Source organism: Primulina huaijiensis, chromosome 1, assembly GCF_012295235.1.
Source record: "Primulina huaijiensis isolate GDHJ02 chromosome 1, ASM1229523v2, whole genome shotgun sequence".
Lineage (NCBI taxonomy): Eukaryota > Viridiplantae > Streptophyta > Magnoliopsida > Lamiales > Gesneriaceae > Primulina > Primulina huaijiensis.
The window spans coordinates 5,854,188-5,875,206 of record NC_133306.1 but is presented as its reverse complement, the minus strand read 5'-3'; the positions used below and the strand labels follow the sequence as shown (position 1 = coordinate 5,875,206).

The following is a 21,019-nucleotide window of genomic DNA, read 5'->3' as shown; positions in this document are numbered from 1 at the left end:
CTATGAATATGGAAGATGAATGTGAAGACATATTTCCTTAGAAATTTATATGTTTCAACTTGAAGTATTCACATCAGAAAAAAGTGAGCATAAAATATGCATACTTCATATATCCATTTATGGACTTAAAAAGGCAATGAGGAGTTAAAACCTCATATTTGACAACGCTATAAAAGATTTTGATTTTGTCAAGAATTCTGAGCAACCTTGTATATACAAGAAGATTAGTAAGAGTACAGTGACATTCTTAGTGCTTTATAATACTCATTGGGAATAATATAGGGATGTTTTAATCAGCTAAATTGTGATTAGCTAGTAAATTATCAATGAAAGATATGAATGAAACATCCTATGTGTTAGGAATACAGATATATGAGGATAGACAGAAGAGGATACTAGGGCTTACCCAATCCATTTATATCAATACCATACAGAGGAGATTTTCTATGGAGGAGTCCCATAGAGAATATCTCTCAATGTGTCATGGTGTGACTCTATCTAAGTCTATGTGTCCTAATACTGACGATGAGATAGAAAACATAAGTCACATCTGATATGCATCTGCTATAGGCGGTATAATATATGATATAATATCTATTCGACCTGATATTGTCTTTGCACTTAGTATTGCAAGCTGATCAGTCGAATCATGATCCACTGCATTGGAAAGCCGTTAAAAATATTCTTAAGTACTTAAGAACTTCAAGCACATAAGAAGAACTAAGAATTTTTTCATGGTTTACGGGAATGAAGAATTAAAATTGAAATACTATATTGATACTAGATTCTAATCAGATGTGAATGATTCGAAATCAACCTTTAGATTTGTATTTAAGCTCAATGTTGACACTGTCTCTTGGAAAAGTTCCAAGCAAAACACCACAATGGATTCAACCACTGAGGCCCAATACATAGCTACATCACCTGCAGAAAAAGAAGCTATTTGGATGAGAAATTTTCAAGAGCTGGGTGTCATTGGAGTTGATCCAATCCAGTCTACTGTGACAACACCAGTGTCGTTGCAAAACAAAGAAACCGAAATCTCATCAGCGATCAAAACATATACCAAGTAAGTAACACATAATCCGGGAGACTCTGGAAAGATGAGATATCAGTAAAGAAAGTCACATCTGCAGATAACGTTGTTGATCCACTGAAGAAGCCCCTGTCAGGACCATTGTTTGGGAAGCATTTTGAAGCAATGCATTTAAAATATATGGGTAGTTGGTTATAGGGCAAGTGAGAGATTGTTAGAGTAGGTGCTTAGTGAACCAACTTGTAGCTTGAGCTTTAATGACTCTTATATAAAAACAATATTTATTTTAATAATATTTTACGAGTTTATTTAATTATGACATTTACTTTATCTGTATACACATGCAAGTTGCATAGATAACGCCCTTGAATATACTATAGGTACCATGAGGTATGTCTCTCAACGTAAAATCATAAACTCATTAGGAATCATATCATGTATTCTAATCAGATTCCTAGTTGATTCAGTTACCTAAAATAAGGTTAAAGATAATGATATGTTTAATTGGTAATGACATGAATATATACATTGATACAGATGCGTAATCGTTTGATGATGCACTGAACAATCATCCCCCAAACTTTCCAAGTGGTTATCACTTAGAGTGGAATAATAAGTGATTATGATTTTACTTCATTAGTCATTGACTCGGGATAACATAGAAGATCTACGTATTAGCATGCACTTTGATCCGTTTACTAACTCCATTGAGGGTCATCAGTGACGAGGTTGGGTGTAGTTTCAAAATACGTAGGAGCCAATGCATTGTAATCAGAAATTCACCGCTCACCTTCAGGTAAAGATATTATATGTGATTTGATTAGTTAATAGTGCAAGATATCTCTAGCCAAAACAAGACAAGTCTTTTAGGGAAAAATGTCTTCCTAGCTGCACACACGATGTCAATATTATTACTCAAATATATATCAAATTGTTATCGAATTAATTTGCAATTCCGTATATACCAATGATTGAAAATTCGATTGGGATATATGAGTTAAAAGGATCGTACTGTACACTAAACATAACTTAATGTTCTTCGAGGAACTATCAGGGATATGTAGGAGATCATGAGACGATGCTACTAGACGCTCTTATCATGATTCGATGGGTGCAATCATACTTGAGTTCTGACATTCTTGATCAAGTGGTTGATGAAAAGAATGATATTAATTAGGGTAAGCCAAAATAAGAATAAATGTTGTTCTGAATCACATGAAATTGAAGCCACCACCTGAACATTTTTTAAACTGCAATGTTGAAGTGGCATTGTTCTTCCATCATTTCGCATTGGTTTTGGGAGTCTTCTCCGCAACTCTCAAGGTTCTATTCTAGTAACGATACATGACAGCCTACCTGATTTCCAAGAACCAGCAGTAGCTTAAGATTTTGGGGATTCAGGAGACTCTTAATTGGATTAAAAACATGCATATCCCGAATATCATTGTTGAGTCTGACGATCTTCTAATGATTAATGCTTTAAATTCTCCTGTCTCATATTCCTCCAGTTTCGGTTTATTTATTGATGACTGCAAATGTCTTGCTTTCGATATGCAATGTGTTCTTTTGTTTTTGCAAAGGTATCAGCAACCAGACGACTCATACTTTAACTAGAAGCGTTGTTTCGTTGACTTTTCTAGTCTTTTATTTTTGATGTAATTTTTTCCGACTTGGTTTAGTATAATCTCCATGTTCACTTGAAAAAAAACAATCATGAGCGTATTTGTTTGGACCAGATTCAAAGTCTGGGGAAGAATCCGCCACGGTTTCGAAGTAATAATTGTAAGGTTGTTACCAAGTCAAACATATCACTTACAGAAGCAGTTCACGATAATAATTCAACCAAAGTCTCTTGTGAGACAGTCTCACGAATCTTTATTTAAGATACGGGTCAGCCCTATCGATATTCATAATAAAAAGTAATACCCTTAGCATAAAAGTAATATTTTTTCATGGATAACCCAAATAAGAGATCCGTCTCACAAAATACGACATGTAAGACCGTCACACACAATTTTTTGCCATAAACTATTCAAATATCATAATCGTTTATTTAATTGAAAAAATATATACATATGTTATATATATGTATATAAACTAGAAAAATTTATAATATTATTATATATAAATTATTTGTATGTATATTATTTTAAAAAGTAGTCAGCGTCATGCCGCTTTTTATTAATTGAATTTGGACACTACAGTGGGATCCAGTAGTGAGTAGAGCAAAGCAACAAAACCACATTTAAAAAAATTGGACATGTGACGTTGATGGAATTAAATTAAGCGATATGATAATTGATTTAAACCATATATTAATATGAGTAGATATTTGGGACACTTTTGATAAATCCCTAATCATAAAATCAATTTTACATTCAGTCCCTATGTCATAAAATTATATTTTTCACTTCCTAATATACAATTTTATTTTGAATTCACTCCCTACTTCATATTTTATCACATTTCCCTTTTAATTCAATTTTATTTCCACAATTACAACAGTTTTCTTCTCTTCCCCCAATTTCTCACGTACATCAATAACTCATCTCCATCAATTTTCATCTCCTCTTCTCCCCCAATTTCTCTCCACTGATTTCCATCTCTTCCTTCGTCGAGAACCACATGCCATACAAACCCGCCTACTTGCGACACCTACTGGCGACGATTTGGAAGCCAACGATGACAGTGGACAGAGAGGCAAAGCAAAGCAAACGAGGAAGTGAGTTTCTTCTTCTATATTCGGTTGATTTGTCCAACTTTTTATATAATTTGTGCAATATTGTTTTAATTTTCTCATGTATGTGGAAATCCAATTTTTTAAGCTTTGAATCCGGCTCCATTGCTTCAAACAGGCTTAACGAGATAGCTATTTCATTACTTAAGGCATAGTTGCATTTTTAAGCCGTGGACCATAAATAACATATATATCTGCTAAGTAATATTATACTGTCAAATATCTTCATTAGCTAAATGAAATGTGTGAATTAGAATATTTTTGTGAATCCTACTTATTAATTGGTTATTTTTATATCCATGTTGTCATGGGTTTTGGTGTGCCTGATATACTATAATGGATGTGGAAAGTAATATTATAATGCACTGAACCTAGTCGCCAATAAATGTAGTTATAGTAAAAGATTTGTTTGGAGAAAATGAATTATAGTTGGGTGAATCTATTGCCAAAGAAGGTGTATAATGTTTATCGTATATTTTAGTCAATAATTTTTTGAATTGAGGTGTTTGCTTTACTCGTTTTATCACGTTTGTTTGTTGTCATTGAAATTTTCATTTGCTAAATTATTGTTAATTTTCGTTCTTTCATTTTTTAAAATAGTATATCAATATAACCATTTTTGTTTTTTCATTTTTGTAAATGGTTGCTCAATAATAGATCATTTTGGCAATGGTTGATCATTTTGGTAAATTTTTGTTCTGTCATATTTTAATTTAAATTTCTAATACTAGAACAATTTTTTTACTGTGTTGGGTGCAGCAATGAAGCATGGTTCGAATACTGAANATCTGAAAAAAGGAAGGAGAACAACGACTAATCAATTCATAATGTCTCGTAACTCTTTCAGTATTCGAACCATGCTTCATTGCTGCACCCAACACAGTAAAAAAATTGTTCTAGTATTAGAAATTTAANTTATGTTGACGACCTCAGCAAGATATGCAATTATGCATTGGGCAATGCAGCATATAGATTTTTAAATGAAGAAATTTTTAAACATGTACGCGATGGCGAAAGGAGAAAGAAATATTTTGATGGTTGCGTAATTGGATTGATGGTAAGTTGGATTTGGTATTGAATTTCTTACTATATTTTAATCCTAACTAATATGAATTTTCATTTTAGGCATGGGTGTATGAACGGATTCCATCACTTGGGAAACCATGTGCTTTGCATATATTTCCAAGGTTTTTTCGTTGGGTTGACTCTAAAATCCCAAATGATCTCTATGCAGCTTCTGTTGCTTTTCTTTCCATAACAAAGAATAAGGTTTGAAATAATAGTATGCAATTGTATTATTTGCTATGATTGTAAATAATTTTATATAATCATAATTATTAGTGCAATTATACGTAGGTTCTCCCCATCTATCCTTTACCTGAGGAGAGGATACTTGTTCGTAATCGTGACAATGATAACAAGGTTAGAAAAAATATAATATGACATGAATTGGTACAGAAATATTTTTTATGTTAGTTAAATTTTTATTATTTGTAATCTTTTATGAGATATGGAAAAATAAATGTAGGCTCAAATAAAGCGACTGGATGCGATTATCAGAGCACAAGAGGAAGAGATAAGAGAAATGAAGAGAATTTTTCATGTTGACAATATGGAAGGTAAAAATAGAGTTTCAAAGTGGAAGGGGAGAAGATATACAGAAGAAAATGATGATTTGATTCCTCGTGATGCACATGAGTTTGACGAGTTTGCAGATGAAAGTTTAAAATCTATTGAAAGTGGTGATAAAGTTCCTTTCGATGGATATGATGGTGGTTCTGATTTAGCGAAAAAAAGGAGAAAGAGTGTAGAAGAAAGTGATGAGTATATGACATTTGAGGCTCATAAATTTGATACAGCTGAAAAATTAAATGCTTTTGAAATTGGTGACAAAGTTTTTTTCGAGGTTTATGATGGTGGTCATGCTTCAGAAAGAAAGAGCGAAAAATATGTTGATACGGATGGAATTGAAAATGAACAGGCTATTGAGGATTCACATAGAGATAGAGTTGACAACAATATTGAGGTGAATAGTAAAAGTGACGCTGACAAAGAGGAGAAGACTGAGTTGAAGAATGACATTTCTTCGATTGCTCGTGATGTTATGAGTAGGCAAGATAGGAGACTAAAGGGTAAGGAAAAAGACTTTGTGACACCTCCTTCCACAACCCCAAAAAAGAATAAAAGGAAACTAGTCCGTCATAGAGTTGCGGATAAGCCTATTGAGCTGGTAAATCTGAAAAACATTTCATGTACTATATATATATTATTTCTATATAATATTTGATATTGTAAAAATTTTGCTATTACAGGAAAATTCAGAATTAGTTGTAATGCAAATTGCACAAGCTGCAGTAAAGGAGGCAAATCAAATGGATGATGAGTTGTTGCAATATGTTGGGCGGTCATCAATTTCTGATAGCGATAAGAATATTGTGGATACATTTTTGAAAAGATCTGATATGAGGTAATTATTTTATATGTGATCTTGTTTTTATGTTTTGTCAATTTCTGGAGTAGTTTCTTTGATTTTAGAGAAATAATACACTTTTTTAGGGAGGAAGTTTGGAGAAGTATGAAGTTACAAGTTTCCAGACAAGCGCTGTGTGACTTGCTGTATGACAAGGAGTTGATGGATGACGTGATAAATGCACACCTGAATATTTTGTGAGATATGGAAATCCACCGAAAATATGGGTTTTAAATTATGTGGTTCAGGTAATTGAATTTAATTCAGCAATCTATCCTGCATAATTAATTTAATAAAATTTTATGTTATAGGCCGAATTTAAAAAAAAAGTTCATGGGACGAAAAAGGAAAAGAATTTGATGTTTGCGGACATTCCAAGATTTATAGATTCATTAAGCTGAAGTAGCCGTAGTATTCTTGGAAAGCTGAATGCTAATGTTCTCAATGAAAGCCGATATATTTTGATGCCTTTGAACACAAAATTTCATTGGTTTTTGCTGGTTTTGGACACCGTGACTAGTAAATTCATGCACATGAACTCGTTGTGGTCACCCCAAACAAAAGTGTTTGTCAAGATATTTGTAAGTTTGTATTATTTGCTACTTACAACATTAAGTTGAATACCACAAAAGAATATCAACTAATTCCGGAAATTCTTTCTCAGGCTAAGTTCATCTCTAGCTACATCAAGAATTCACTTCGATATCCTGCCCCAAAAGCACAAGTTGATGATCGTTATAGCCGACAACAGAGTGGAGTCGTTGATTGTGGGGTATTCGTGTGCCTATGGGCAGAAGCCTTTACACAAGATGACCCGGAATTTTGGGGATACGTGAATACTTGTAGTATTCAAGAATATCGTGCACACATGGCTGCCACCATTTTGGCCGATGAATATGGGATCCTTCACCATTTAGCTGAAAATTCTACTTGAATGATGTTCTTGGTTGTTTGGCTTGTATGTGGTGTAACATTGTTTTTCATATGCACTGCTTTTGTAACCTGAGATATTTCACCATTTAGCTGTAATATTTGTTTACTTTATGTTGTGTCATAATCAACATTTTTCTGAATATCTATTAATGCATGAATTCGGTAATGGGGTGTACTTTTGACATAAAATGTGGTACTATATAAGCTAGATTGTTGTACAATGAATACAAACATGTGGTACTTCTCCTTGGGAAAAAAAGTTGATAAAAATATTTGAATTGTGGCAACAACACATCAAAAGGTGATAAAATAGGTACGGATTTTTTTGTTAATTTACGATAGGTGGTAAAACTAAAACTTAGTTTGATATCTTATTTCATATCATTGCATATAATACATGATATGATATAGTTACTGTTATTTGATAGATTAATGGTATTAATTAAATCTATCTTAATTTGTGGTACTAGATCTTCGATAATGTGGTACACTTTGACATAAAACGTGGTACTTTGGAAGCTATATTGTGGTACAATGAACATGAACTTGTTGTACAGATGAACATATACAACGAAAATATCCTCTCAAGAGTACGATAACACGACACTTATATTAAAAAAAAGGTTCAAACTAATTTGTACACAACTTCTCTTGTTCTCCTTGGGAAAAAAAGTTGATGATAAAAATATTTGAATTGTGGCAACAACACATCACAAGGTGATAAAACAGGTACGGATTTTTTTGTTAATTTACGATAGGTGGTGAAACTAAAACTTAGTTTGATATCTTATTTCATATCATTGCATATAATACATGATATGATATAGTTACTGTTATTTGATAGATTAATGGTATTAATTAAATCTACCTTAATTTGTGGTACTAGATCTTCGACAATGTGGTACACTTTGACATAAAACGTGGTACTTTGGAAGCTATATTGTGGTACAATGAACATGAACTTGTTGTACAGCTGAACATATACAACGGAAATATCATCTCAAGAGTACGATAACACGACACTTATATTAAAAAAAGGTTCAAACTAATTTGTACACAACTTCTCTTGTTCTCCTTGGGAAAAAAAGTTGATGATAAAAATATTTGAATTGTGGCAACAACACCTCACAAGGTGATAAAATAGGTACGGATTTTTTTGTTAATTTACGATAGGTGGTGAAACTAAAACTTAGTTTGATATCTTATTTCATATCATTGCATATAATACATGATATGATATAGTTACTCTTATTTGATAGATTAATGGTATTAATTAAATCTACCTTAATTTGTTGTACTAGATCTTCGACAATGTGGTACACTTTGACAAAAAACGTGGTACTTTGGAAGCTATATTGTGGTACAATGAACATGAACTTGTTGTACAGCTGAACATATACAATGGAAATATCATCTCAAGAGTACGATAACACGACACTTATATTAAAAAAAGGTTCAAACTAATTGTTACACAACTTCTCTTGTTCTCCTTGGGAAAAAAAGTTGATGATAAAAATATTTGAATTGTGGCAACAACACATCACAAGGTGATAAAATAGGTACGGATTTTTTTGTTAATTTACGGTATGTGGTGAAACTAAAACTTAGTTTGATATCTATTTCATATCATTGCATATAATACATGATATGATATAGTTACTCTTATTTGATAGATTAATGGTATTAATTAAATCTACCTTAATTTGTGGTACTAGATCTTCGACAATGTGGTACACTTTGACAAAAAAAGTGGTACTTTGGAAGCTATATTGTGGTATAATGAACATGAACTTGTTGTACAGCTGAACATATACAACGGAAATATCATCTCAAGAGTACGAGATTTAGTGTAGTAATATGACCAATAAATTATCACTAAGAACCTCAAAAATCCATGAACTAGACCTATCAACCTTCAAATTACGAGATTTAGTGTAGTTCCACAACAAATTATTTTCTGGCTTAGGACAGAGATTTCCAGCCATTACTAGAGATGACTCTCGTCGATTATTCATCATGTTCATAATTTGTACCCGTATGCTATCGACCATGGCTACAATCGGCAAAAACCTTGCAGGTTTAATCCAACTATTCCAACATTCTGCTTGATTGTTGTTGATAATGCACCATCTTTTTTCCAGAAAATAAGCAATTTGCTCAATTTTCGGGCTCCGAACTTTTAATAAATTCTTCTGCAAGAGGCATTGACTTGATTATACTAGTAATATGACCAATAAACTCATTCTCTGTTGCCGCGTATGCTGCTTTCTGGAATACAGATTCCCAATGTTTTTTGTTGTGCAGTGGATACTTCTTCAAAATCTAAAATTTAAATAACACCACATTAAAAATCTCATATACAAAGAGATATTATTTAAAATCAAATAAAATGTGATGGAACATGCCTGCCTACGAAAATTATCCACCAAGTGTCGTAGGCAATATGAATGGTGACTATCTGTAAATATACCGGGATTGCCTTAACAAGACCACTATGCCTATCAGAAAAGAATGTGAAATGTGAGAAAGCTATACAATTTTGCATTTCCAAGACACACCTCAATTTCAAACAGAACCATTCCCAGTTAGCATCGTTCTCAGCCTCCACTACAGCAAATGCTAAAGTGAATAGATCATCATTAGCATCTTTTGTCACAGCACTTAGTATGCATCCTTTGAATTTATTTTTAATATGTGTTCCATCTAAAAAAATCAAAGGTCTGCATCCCTTAACAAATCCAACAATACATGCATGTAAAGAGATAAAAAGTCGTCGAAACTTGTTCATTTGATCAACCTCGCAATCATCCCAACTACCAGGATTTGTTTGTTTCAAAGCATCACAATACCACCTCAATTTGTCAAAACATCCTTTCTCTGTCCCATAAATTTGATGCATTGCTATTTTCTTGCCCATCCAGGCCTTATGATACTTCAATTCAACGCCATATTCCCTATGAATATCTCTTACAATTGCAGATGGTCGATATGATGGTTCCCCTCTCAATTTATCTTTAACAATATTAGCCACCCAAACAGAATCAGCCTTTGGATGGCCCTTAGTTCGAAGATTTGCCTCTCCACATACGTGCTGAAGACAACATTTTCTAATTCCAAACGTTTCATCTGCCTTATATTTGGATGCATATATTCTCCATGAACAACCTTTGACATTACAAACAACTATAATTTTTTTACTATCATTTTTCTTATACACAAACGATCTCCTAGTAGCAATAGCATAGTTTTTAAAAACCTTTCGAAACTCATCAGGATTTTTAAAAAATTGTCCTTCTCCATGAATCAAATGACTCCAAGCATCAATGGAGTTACTTTGTAGAACCATTTCAAATTGAGAAGCATTCGAAGAACCAACATCTGTATCAACATCATTCCTTAAAGAAAATCAACAATAAAATAAATCAATAAATAAAATTCAAGTTTCAAAAGTGAATGATGTATTAAATGCTTCGCTCGAAATACCAACATCCGTATCTTAGATAAAAATGAACTTATTAACTGTATGAATAAATTAAACGAAAAAAATTCAATCATTTATTTCTAATGTTCATGTGTGACACAACTACAAATAAAAAATATAGGAATTACCTGAGGTTATTCATGTCAATTGGAATAATTTCATCTTTTCGGACTGCTATCATGTCAATGATGTTCATTTTCATGTAAGCAAACGATGTGATCATATTACCGACATCCTCATCTTCATTCAATGTCACATATAACTTTCGGTGAGGTGCAAGGTATTGTATGATGGTTGAAGAAGGATTGATTTGATCACATTTGTTGGCAAGATGAAAATACATCTGCATTAGGCTCATATTTTCCTCGATTGTAAAGATAAACAATCGNGAACAAACCCCATAACAAATACACATTAATTATGTCTTCTCTTTCCTCTACGGTTTGCCTTACTGGTTGGTTATGATATAAGATTTGGGTGTTTCAAATGGATATGGGGATTTCTTTGTTTGATCTTGTGCAATCTAATATTCTAACAATCAGATGCATATATTCATACAAAAAAAAAATTTCACGCTCAGGAATTCAACAAACACAACAAATACACATAAATTTTGTTGACAAAGATGAATTACCATCTCCATTATACATTGAAAATAAAATCTCTTCAACAAAGTTGCACGTAATTTCTTACAAGATGGAAGGAGAAGGCACGATTCTGCTAAAACTTAGATTCAGCTGATATGCATTTTGTTTATTGCAGACGTGGTTGTATCATGTATGTGGAGAGAAGAGGAGAAGAGTATAAGATACAAGGCGATGGCAAGATCTCACATTTTTGTTTTCTGTAGAGAGCGACAGTCTTTTTTTTAAAGGAGAAGAGATTTTGGGTTTAGATTTTTTTCCTTTTAAAATAAAAAAAAATATTAACTAAGAGAGGTGAAAGTACTTTATTATCTCACTAGGGAGTGCAGAGTTAAAAAATATAGAATAGGGATTGAACTTAAAAAGAGTTTGAACTTTAGGTATTTTTCCCCAATTTCCCGTAGATATTTGTGGGCCTATTTCGTGAATTTATTTTCGTAAAACGGTTCGACTTGATCTATATTTAAAGTGAGAAGTAATATTTTTAGTATAAAAAGTAATTTTTTTTTATGAATCAGATCGAGTTAGAAATCCGTCTTACACAATTGATCCGTGAAATCGTCTCACATGAACTTTCATGATTCAATATTGAATAGGTCTCTTGTGAGAAGGTCTCACGAATCTTTATCTGTGAGACGGGTCAACCCTACCGATATTCACAATAAAAAGTAATACTCTTAGCATAAAAAGTAATACTTTTCATGGATGACCCAAATAATAGATTCGTCTCACAAAATACGATCTGTGAGACCGTATTACATAAGTTTTTGACTTCAATATTATGCAGCAGGATAATCTTTTTTAACCATGAAATTTTTCTTTAAACAATAAAAATACAATAAAAACCTCAAAATAAGAAAAGAATCTCTTGATGAAAATTTATATCCAATTGATCCTTATATTATATATATCTTCTCTAAATTAATTTTTATGGCGGATCTTGAAATAGCAAATATCGAAAAATACATTCTCATGGAAAAAAATTAAAAAAGATGGAAAAAGTAAACTTAAATGCTAGATGTGAAAACTATATCAGCCCATTTGATTTTCTAAAACTAATACCAATATCTTTATTATATTTTGGACGAGAAAATTTTTTATGTTTCTAAATGCAATTCGTATATGGACAAAATATTATAAAAGAACGTTACATTTTGTGTTCATTGCCCAAATTACAAATTAGCATATGCATTCCAACCAATCAAAATAATGCCATTCATACTTGAAGCTAACTTCAAAAAATAACTAGTATCTCAGACCTATGATGCACGAAATATTTAAATTATAAAGTACGAATGTTTAAATAATTATTTAAAATTATTGATATAATTAATATTTTTAATTATTATACAAATTTTTTTATATCATTTGAGTTCATATTAAAATAAGGATAACAATCCCGCTTGTCGAATTGAATTTTTTACTATTATATTTTATGTATTAATTGAGTTGAACTGTTATTAATAAAAAATATTAAAATATCATGTATTATTTGTCTATCAAAAATTGAATTAATTTGAGCAAAATTGAATTGAATTAATGAAATTTTTGATAAATTTTTTAATTATTTTTTAATCTTTTAAAAAATATTTATACTAAATTTCTAATTAAATAATAATAATAATATCAATGTATATGAAAATTCGCGATGACATTATTTATTAAAAATTTGAAAAACGTAATATTTTACAAAAAATTTATAGTTTATTTAATTTAATATTTTAAAAGTGTGGAGAACTAAACATATACAAATGACACAAAATCCAAAATCGTAACCAAAATTAAATGAAATAACACAATCAATTCAAACATTTAAGACTTAAGAGAGTGTTATTTATGCTCTACTTTTTTAAAATTCACTTCAAAATTTTTTCTCTAAAATTTCTAATATATCTTCGAATTATTTTTTAAAATATTGATATAAACATAAAATGTCTTTTATATAATTTTTATTAAATATAAAAATTATTAAAATTAATTCACAAAAATTCTTATGAGATCATCTTACGAGTCAATTTGTGATACATATGTTCTACCTGATCTGACTCATGGAAAAATATTGTTTTATGTTCAAATTATTATTTTTCACTCAATGTATGGATCAAATCGTATGTGAGATCATTTCATAAAAATCTTGCTCAAATTAATTCAGGTAAAATTTTTTTTTTACTTTGAATAATTTTTCTTAAATATGTTAACGAATAATTTAATAAGATTATTGATTTCTATTTTTTTAAGAATTGTAACATAAGAATAATAATGTTGTTAGTATTTTTTCCCTTCAAAAATATATTGTAACGATTATAATTCACATTCATTTATTTTAATATTATATATATATTATATTAACAACTATACATATATATATATATATTAAACTATTAAGTTTTGTGGAAAAAATAAAATAAAATCCTAGATCTAAAGGTCTCTCATGATTATGGTATGTAAACAATCTAAATATATTCTTCAAACTAATTAAAATTATAGGCCACGCTGCATCATCTCTTTGTACTGATTCAATGATTCTTGTCTCTGTATCCTCATGTCTTCATTGAATTTTCTGATAAAGGCTTCAACTCGGCGGTTCAACTCGTCCTGACCCAGTGACGGGTCTTTGAGGATCCGGCTAACCGCCGCCGCATCCGGTGGTGGGTGGTAGCTGATTCTTTCCTGGAAGTTCTCTGGTGTGGCCACGTGATCCGAAGGGGCGGAGGTGGATGCCACGTCGTGCTCCCAGGCGTCGGATTTCTTGGTGTGCCGTTTGAGAGGCACGTGACGACCCTCCGTTATCATCTTCCAAGTGCTCTCCAGTGTTTCCTGCCTCTTTGGTTTTGCCACCTTCAGAGCTCTCATTCCTGCGGATTTTCCGATCTCAGAAACAACCCGTGACAGGAATCCGATTATATCGAATTTAAATTTTAAATTTTAAAATTATTTAATATTTTAATCTGACATACTCAAACTAATATCAAATTTATCTAAAATTATATAAAAATTTACATATAAATTTTTTAAAAAAATTTAAGACCACCAGTCTTAGCTCGGGTAACGACTGTGCCTCCGCCCTTGGAAACAACTAAACATGGCTCCAAATTCGAATTCAAATTCACAAATCAAGATAATTACGGAGTTTGATTCAATGGTAAAATTTCAAAAAGTAAATTACTTACCTTCAGGAGTCGTTCTCATAGGTTTCCTATTGCCGAATCTGGAAGACACCAGAGGTTTCTCCCTCGCCGGAAGTAGAAATTCCAGCGGAAGCTCAGGAGAAACCATCTCCTGCGGAGGAGGATCGTACGTCAGCATCGAGTCAACCAACACATCCCTAGCTTCCGCTACATCTTCTTCGGTTTCAAAAACGACGTTTGAACCGTTCACTACAACAACAGTTTTCTCTTCAACGGCCCTATCTTCACTGTCGTAAACCGCCACCGAAGCAGCCTCCATGGAATCCTTAACTACAGATGCAATCTCCGGTTGATCTGACAGTGACTCATAGTACGATGGCGGAGGAGTTTTTACCGAAATCAAATGCTCAGATCGAACAGACGGCTCAGATGGACTCCAGTGGAAACGCGACGAAACGATAATTACGACGATGATAGCGTTAATGATAACGTACAAATACGGAGGCTTCAACCAAGATATGATGATGGACCATATCAACGGAATTTCGTCTACGGTGAACGGAACATAGAATTTGAATCCCATAGCCAAAGAAACAACTCCAGCTGAGATCAAGAACAACTTCGATGATAAAATCGACATGCTAATCGAACAGAAGTCGAATACTATGCAATACTTCACTTTGTTTTCTTGTTTTTTCCCAGATCTTTTGTGGTATGGAAATTGGAATCAGCTGCGAATGTACGGTGAGTTTCGGGCAGATGGAAGGTGAGAAGAAATGAAGTTCGGCATGCAAACGGAACGTATATATTATAGCTACGTGGGTTCCGGGCCGCGGTTTGTGGGCCTATGTGAGATCTAGGCCGTTGGATTGGAGATGGGTGTGGGGTACGCATGCTGCACCGGTGACTGAAATAGGGTAGTGCAAATTGTTGGACTTAGCGTCCTCAACTCTTTAAAACTAATGACTTTCGTAAGACGACGTCGACCTTTTCTTTATAATTAATTTATTTTATATTTATATAATAATATTATTCTAATTTAAAAAATATCAAAAGATTAAAATAATTAATGAATTAAAAAAAAAACGAAAACTAACCTATGTTGCTACCCACGATTGAACTATAGACCTTTAATACCTAATAAAAAGATATACTCTTATATATTAGAAATTTGATATTTTTTTTAATAAACTCAATTTTAAAAACAAATCACGGCAAGAAATTTAATAAATAGTAATAGATATTATACACTTTATATAGAAATTTAATTTTAATTTTAAAAAATATTAATGAATTATTTCCATACTCTTAATTTCAGTTTACTTTCCCTGCTTATCCATTTGCATTAATTGTTAACACATGGAATCATCAATCTAAGTATGAGCATTTAATATTAGAATAACCGAAGCTATAATATGAACAGAAGATTATATTATAAAAAATTAGAATATGACGTGAAGTTGTTATGTCGACGTGACTTTAATTTTAGATTGATATTATATATAGAAATTGTTTCATGCATATGATAATTAAAATTATAATTAATTATATTATTAATATATATTAATGAATAAATCTTATTTTATTATATCAATTACGTCGTGATATATATTAATAAAAAAAACTACATCATTTTTTCATTTCAGGGAAAGTGCACACTATATGACTTAAATAAATAAATAAAAAAGGACTTGGGGGTCTTGGTCAACCAAACTTCTTGGTACGTGAACCTAAGCATACAAGTAATAATTAATTTATGTTCTGTTGCACTTACTGTGACAGCAACTATTAAACATTGAAAATATATTTCTTTCAAGAATTGTTTTTTTTAAAAAAAAACTGACACAAATGAACCCATCATTTTATCTGAGAAAAAGTTTGAGCATAATTCACGGTAAGCCGTACTTAAAAAAAAATTTGTTAGTCACAAAAATATATCCTTTTATAAAAAGTTATCATCATTCTTTTCGTATTAATATATATAGTTATGATGTGTTGTATATTCATCGAATATATATATTATATATACTAATGTATCGATGCATGCGTACAATATTTTTTATAGTTTATTTGGTTTATATTTAAATGATGATCAAAATATAATTATAATAAAATAGTGATGGACTACACTACAATTTTTATATATGAATTAAAAAAATAAATAAATAAGAGAAAGGAATAAAAAAAATACAACTTGATGCTTAAAACATAAAGATTATATCTGCTGAGTTACATATGAGTTGCATTAAAGTTTTAACACTTTATTAATATATATAATTATTAAAACACCAAAGATTAGTTATTCAAAATGTCTCAAATTTAATAATATAATATAAATAATATACATATAATGAAATTAAATAAAAAACGAAGCAAGAACGTGTAAATTATCTCCGGGGCCTACGGGTGCGGGGAGCACACGCAGCAGTGGGAGGTCAGGTCATCCCTCATCCCCACCGACCATATCCCTTTTTTTGACCAGGCAGTTAAAAAGTTACATTAAAAAGAAAATAAATGGTGGCAGAATTAAGGATAGAGGAAAGGTTGATGCTTTTGTTTAAGGAACATTCCAACTCCACATGGCCGCGTAGTGTTCTTCTAGCCTTTTATGTCTTTGTTCATTTTGGTGTACATAACGTGTTGTGTATTCTGTTTAACATTTCTTGATAATGAGTGTTTAGATCAGAGTAGGTCTTATACTTCGAAGGATCCGATGAAAAAAAAAAAAAAAAAACCCTTTGTATTTGTATAAAAACTAATACTAAAATCAATGATATAAATATAATTTTATTATTTGATTACATAAACTAATATCTATAATAAAAAAAAATTACATTATACATTGCTAATAATCACTCTCACTACATAATATAAAAAGAAAAATATATACTATTACGATTAACAGTGAAAAATCGATCTTCTTGCATTTTTATCAGCAAAGTCATCAATCAATATTTCATAATCAAGTTTTTCCAGAAACCCACTCTCAATCCAAAGCCCAAATATCCAACCCAATATACCCCTAACCCCATTTTAATTGGGACCTTATCCAGCTGGGGGCCATATGCGGTGGCCCCATATTGACCACCCCAAGGCCGCCTCTAGTTTAAATCATTTCTATATTAATCGGAGGAAGAATAACAATGGAGTACAACCATTTATAAAGAGAAATGACCTTTTATAAATCAGTCTTGACTTGCAACTGTTGTTATTTGGTGTATGTTAGATAAACCTCCGAGTTAACACAATAGTATGTAAACTATACTAATTAGATAAACATCACTAAGTAAAATTATCATATGAGAAAGTGTTGGTAGGAAGAATCGAACTTATGATTATTGTCTATAGTTTTCTTCCTTTTGGTGAAAATTATTGAATTATATATAATTAGTTAGACATGCATATGGTTTTTAAATAAAACATTAAGCAAGTTATGCTTGAACATTACATGTACTTTGACATACCTAATAAATATATAGAGAAATGGATATATAACAAATAGTAGGTTAGAACAAAAGTGTGAAAGTGGGACTTTTGGCAGCTTCCACGACTTAGTTATCTCAAAATTCTTCTGTTCATAACTGACCACATGTGCCTCCAAACGACCGACGATGGAGGCGACACATTTTGTAAACAATTTTATTTTAATTTTTAAAATATATACGTTTGTATGTATGATATTTTTTCAAATAAATAAATAAATAAATAAATATCATCCACTGATAATCTGATAATAAATAGTAAATGGACGGTTTGAAAGTCAACAAACTGGACTAAGCTAGCCATATTTGCGTGTTTGAAGACTTCACTGGAAAATTAAGTCGATAATGTTTTATAGGTTTTTTCTTCTTCACAATTCATATATTCCATCTTTCCCAATTTCAAAATCTACCTTAGCGCCCAATTCTATACATGCATCATTAAATGAGTTTTAAATTTTATAAAATCTCTCAATAATTAAAATTTAGACTAACCACAAGTATATTGATTGGGGTATTCAAATATGTGAGGAAAACAAGAAGAAACAATGAAAAATAATGGCTTGTAGAGGCAAGTGTTGAACACTTTTTCCTTAAGAAGAATTTGCCCTCACAATGTGCTAGAATTTGTGGCAATCTTCTCCCAAGATACAACTACAACACTTGAATAATGAGCACTCAAATATTCAAGTTCTATCACAAGGAAATGAAAGAACTCTCTCTTGTTGAAGAAAGGAAGAAGGAGATGCAAAAAGATGTAAATGTATGTATGTGTGTTTTGATTTTGAATAATCATGTATTTAATGATTTTCATGTGAAAAGACATGAGCTTTCATTCATAAGGGTGTCCCTTGGCCATTGTAACTGACCACAATCATCAAACAATGCCAAGGAAATGGAAAAATGCAAGAAAAATCGAAGGGACACGAAAAACAGCCGAAGGGGCGCGCCTGTGTGCGCGCCTGCCCGCGCGCTGCCGAGCGCTCTCGGCAGCGCGCCGCTCTGCGCGCATGTGCGCACCTGCGCGATCCGCGCGCCGATCCGCGCGCATGTGCGCATCTGCTACAGTAAATTATTATTATTATTATTATTATTATTTTTTTCGATTTTCGTCCCTTACATGTTCCGACTACTCGTTTGAGTTTCTTTCAACATTTGATGAACTCTTTTCGAGTTTAATTCAGAACCACCAAACTTAATATTCGTTCATTAAGCTTCGTTCTTCGTTTCGAACTTTTCCAATCAAACACATTGATTAATTTGCTTAATTTTCATTCATTAAGCATCGAAATTTTCCAACAATCCCCCACATGAATGAAATTAATGCATGAATGCTCGTGATGCACAAGAGAGAGTATATACGAAAAATTATCACATCAGGAGATGTGGCTTTTGGCTTGAACCTTCCTTAGTGGAATACAATCGGATTTACTAGGCCACGAAGTGAAAGTGATGTCTTGAACTTCTTGGCGGTTCATGTAAACCCAGACAACTGTACCCACATGATAACTTTTCTTCCATTTCCATTTGTTTTATCGGTTGTGTCCGTTTTGGCCATGGAACACATCTTGGCTTCATACGTGTTTCATCGAGGCGGCCCGTCCTCACACGTACATAGGTGATCTCCTTGTAAAAGGGTATCCTACTTACCCCGCTTTTGCAAGCTACGGAATCATTAAAAGTACAATACTTAACCTCACTACCTTTGTAGGCAACTTCACTCATCGTCATAGGAATGAGGAGTTATTCCTCAAGTTCTCATAATTTAGTTGTCCCATTGAACCAAGATCTTGGGATCTCCAATCAACAAGGTTGGGTTGCCACTATGAAAACTTTATTTGGTAGGTTTTAAACCCATTCCTCTTGACAGACAGTACATTTGATCTCTATTTAATGCTTTTGTAAGCGGATCCGCTAAGTTATCCTTTGATTTAATATAATCAACAAATATAACTCCATTAGAGATCAACTGTCGCATAGTATTATGTCTTCGATGAATATGTCGAGACTTGTCATTGTACATACTGTTTTGTGCCCTTGAAATTGCCGACTGACTGTCGCAATGTATCAAGATTGCTGGCACTGGACTTGTCCAACATGGAATGTCCTCTAGAAAGTTGCGAAGACATTCAGCTTCTTCTGCAGCTTTATCTGGCGCTATGAACTCCGATTCCATAGTAGTCTAGCAATGCAAGTTTGTTTCGATGACCTCCAAGAGATTGCTCCTCCATCAATGGTAAATACATAGCCGCTGGTGGATTTGGAATCCTTGGTGTCAGAAATCCAAGCATCACGGTATCCTTCAAGTACTGCAGGATACCTTGTATAATTTAGTCCATATTCTGAGGTGTGCTTTAAATATCTAAGCACCCTTGTCAATGCCTTCCAGTGTGCATCACTAGGATTACTTGTAAACCGACTTAACTTGTTAACCGCACAAGCGATGTCAGGTCTAGTACAGTTAGTGATGTACATAAGGCTTCCAATAATTCTGGAGTATTCCAGTTAAGAAACTGGTTCTCCGCGATTCTTCACCAAATGGACATTTACGTCTAAAGGCGTTTTTACTGGGGTAGAGTCATAAGCGTTAAACTTCTTCAACACTGTTTCTACATAATGAGACTGAGATAGGATTATTGCTTCTGGAGTTCTAAATATTTTAATCCCTAGAATTACATCAGCAATACCCATATCTTTCATATCAAAATGTTTTGTCAACATTTTCTTTGTACCCTCAATCAACTCTTGGCTATTCCCCATTATTAGCATGTCATCCACATATAAACATACTATTACATAAGATTCTCGAGTGCCTTTAATGTAAACACATTTGTCACACTCATTAATCTNTGGCACTCGAGAATCTTATGTAATAGTATGTTTATATGTGGATGACATGCTAATAATGGGGAATAGCCAAGAGTTGATTAAGGGTACAAAGAAAATGTTGACAAAACATTTTGATATGAAAGATATGGGTATTGCTGATGTAATTCTAGGGATTAAAATCTTTAGAACTCCAGAAGCAATAATCCTATCTCAGTCTCATTATGTAGAAACAGTGTTGAAGAAGTTTAACGCTTATGACTCTACCCCAGTAAAAACACCTTT

At 32.3% G+C, this 21,019-nt stretch overlaps 3 protein-coding genes across 4 annotated transcripts; 1 reads left to right on the top strand and 2 right to left on the bottom strand.

Annotated features, from left to right (window-relative positions):
* The first annotated feature begins 884 nt into the window (after positions 1 to 884).
* Positions 885 to 7,309, top strand: LOC140974403 (uncharacterized). The gene is made up of 9 exons (XM_073437875.1): positions 885 to 1,069; positions 4,707 to 4,830; positions 4,899 to 5,042; positions 5,130 to 5,195; positions 5,302 to 6,003; positions 6,086 to 6,240; positions 6,330 to 6,491; positions 6,555 to 6,824; positions 6,908 to 7,309. The coding sequence occupies exons 1-7, from the start codon at positions 885 to 887 to the stop codon at positions 6,442 to 6,444; spliced, it is 1,491 nt and encodes a 496-aa protein (XP_073293976.1). The 3' UTR covers positions 6,445 to 6,491; positions 6,555 to 6,824; positions 6,908 to 7,309.
* A 1,537-nt stretch (positions 7,310 to 8,846) lies between these two features.
* Positions 8,847 to 11,034, bottom strand: LOC140986846 (uncharacterized). Of its 2 annotated transcripts, XM_073455335.1 has the most exons (4): positions 10,786 to 11,034; positions 9,735 to 10,571; positions 9,582 to 9,634; positions 8,847 to 9,498 (listed from the first exon to the last, which is right to left on the bottom strand). In XM_073455335.1, exons 1-3 carry the CDS (start codon positions 11,013 to 11,015, stop codon positions 9,631 to 9,633), a joined length of 1,071 nt encoding a protein of 356 aa, XP_073311436.1. In that variant the 5' UTR covers positions 11,016 to 11,034; the 3' UTR covers positions 8,847 to 9,498; positions 9,582 to 9,630. The 2 variants fall into 2 exon arrangements, with proteins under 2 accessions (XP_073311436.1, XP_073311355.1); XM_073455254.1 differs by having other exon boundaries at positions 9,582 to 10,571.
* Positions 11,035 to 13,660: 2,626 nt separating this feature from the next.
* LOC140980014 (uncharacterized) lies at positions 13,661 to 15,337 on the bottom strand. Its single transcript, XM_073445732.1, has 2 exons — positions 14,472 to 15,337; positions 13,661 to 14,156 (listed from the first exon to the last, which is right to left on the bottom strand). The coding sequence occupies exons 1-2, from the start codon at positions 15,067 to 15,069 to the stop codon at positions 13,783 to 13,785; spliced, it is 972 nt and encodes a 323-aa protein (XP_073301833.1). The 5' UTR covers positions 15,070 to 15,337; the 3' UTR covers positions 13,661 to 13,782.
* Between the last annotated feature and the right edge of the window lie 5,682 nt (positions 15,338 to 21,019).

Coding starts and splice junctions, on each gene's coding strand:
- LOC140974403 (XM_073437875.1), top strand. CDS start 885: ATGGATTCAACCACTGAGGCCCAATACATAGCTACATCACCTGCAGAA. Junction 5,043..5,129: donor TTTCCATAACAAAGAATAAG/GTTTGAAATAAT, acceptor AATTATACGTAG/GTTCTCCCCATCTATCCTTT. Junction 6,241..6,329: donor TTGAAAAGATCTGATATGAG/GTAATTATTTTA, acceptor ACACTTTTTTAG/GGAGGAAGTTTGGAGAAGTA.
- LOC140986846 (XM_073455254.1), bottom strand. CDS start 11,015: ATGAGCCTAATGCAGATGTATTTTCATCTTGCCAACAAATGTGATCAA. Junction 10,572..10,785: donor ATTGACATGAATAACCTCAG/GTAATTCCTATA, acceptor ATTTTCTTTAAG/GAATGATGTTGATACAGATG.
- LOC140980014 (XM_073445732.1), bottom strand. CDS start 15,069: ATGTCGATTTTATCATCGAAGTTGTTCTTGATCTCAGCTGGAGTTGTT. Junction 14,157..14,471: donor TATGAGAACGACTCCTGAAG/GTAAGTAATTTA, acceptor GAAAATCCGCAG/GAATGAGAGCTCTGAAGGTG.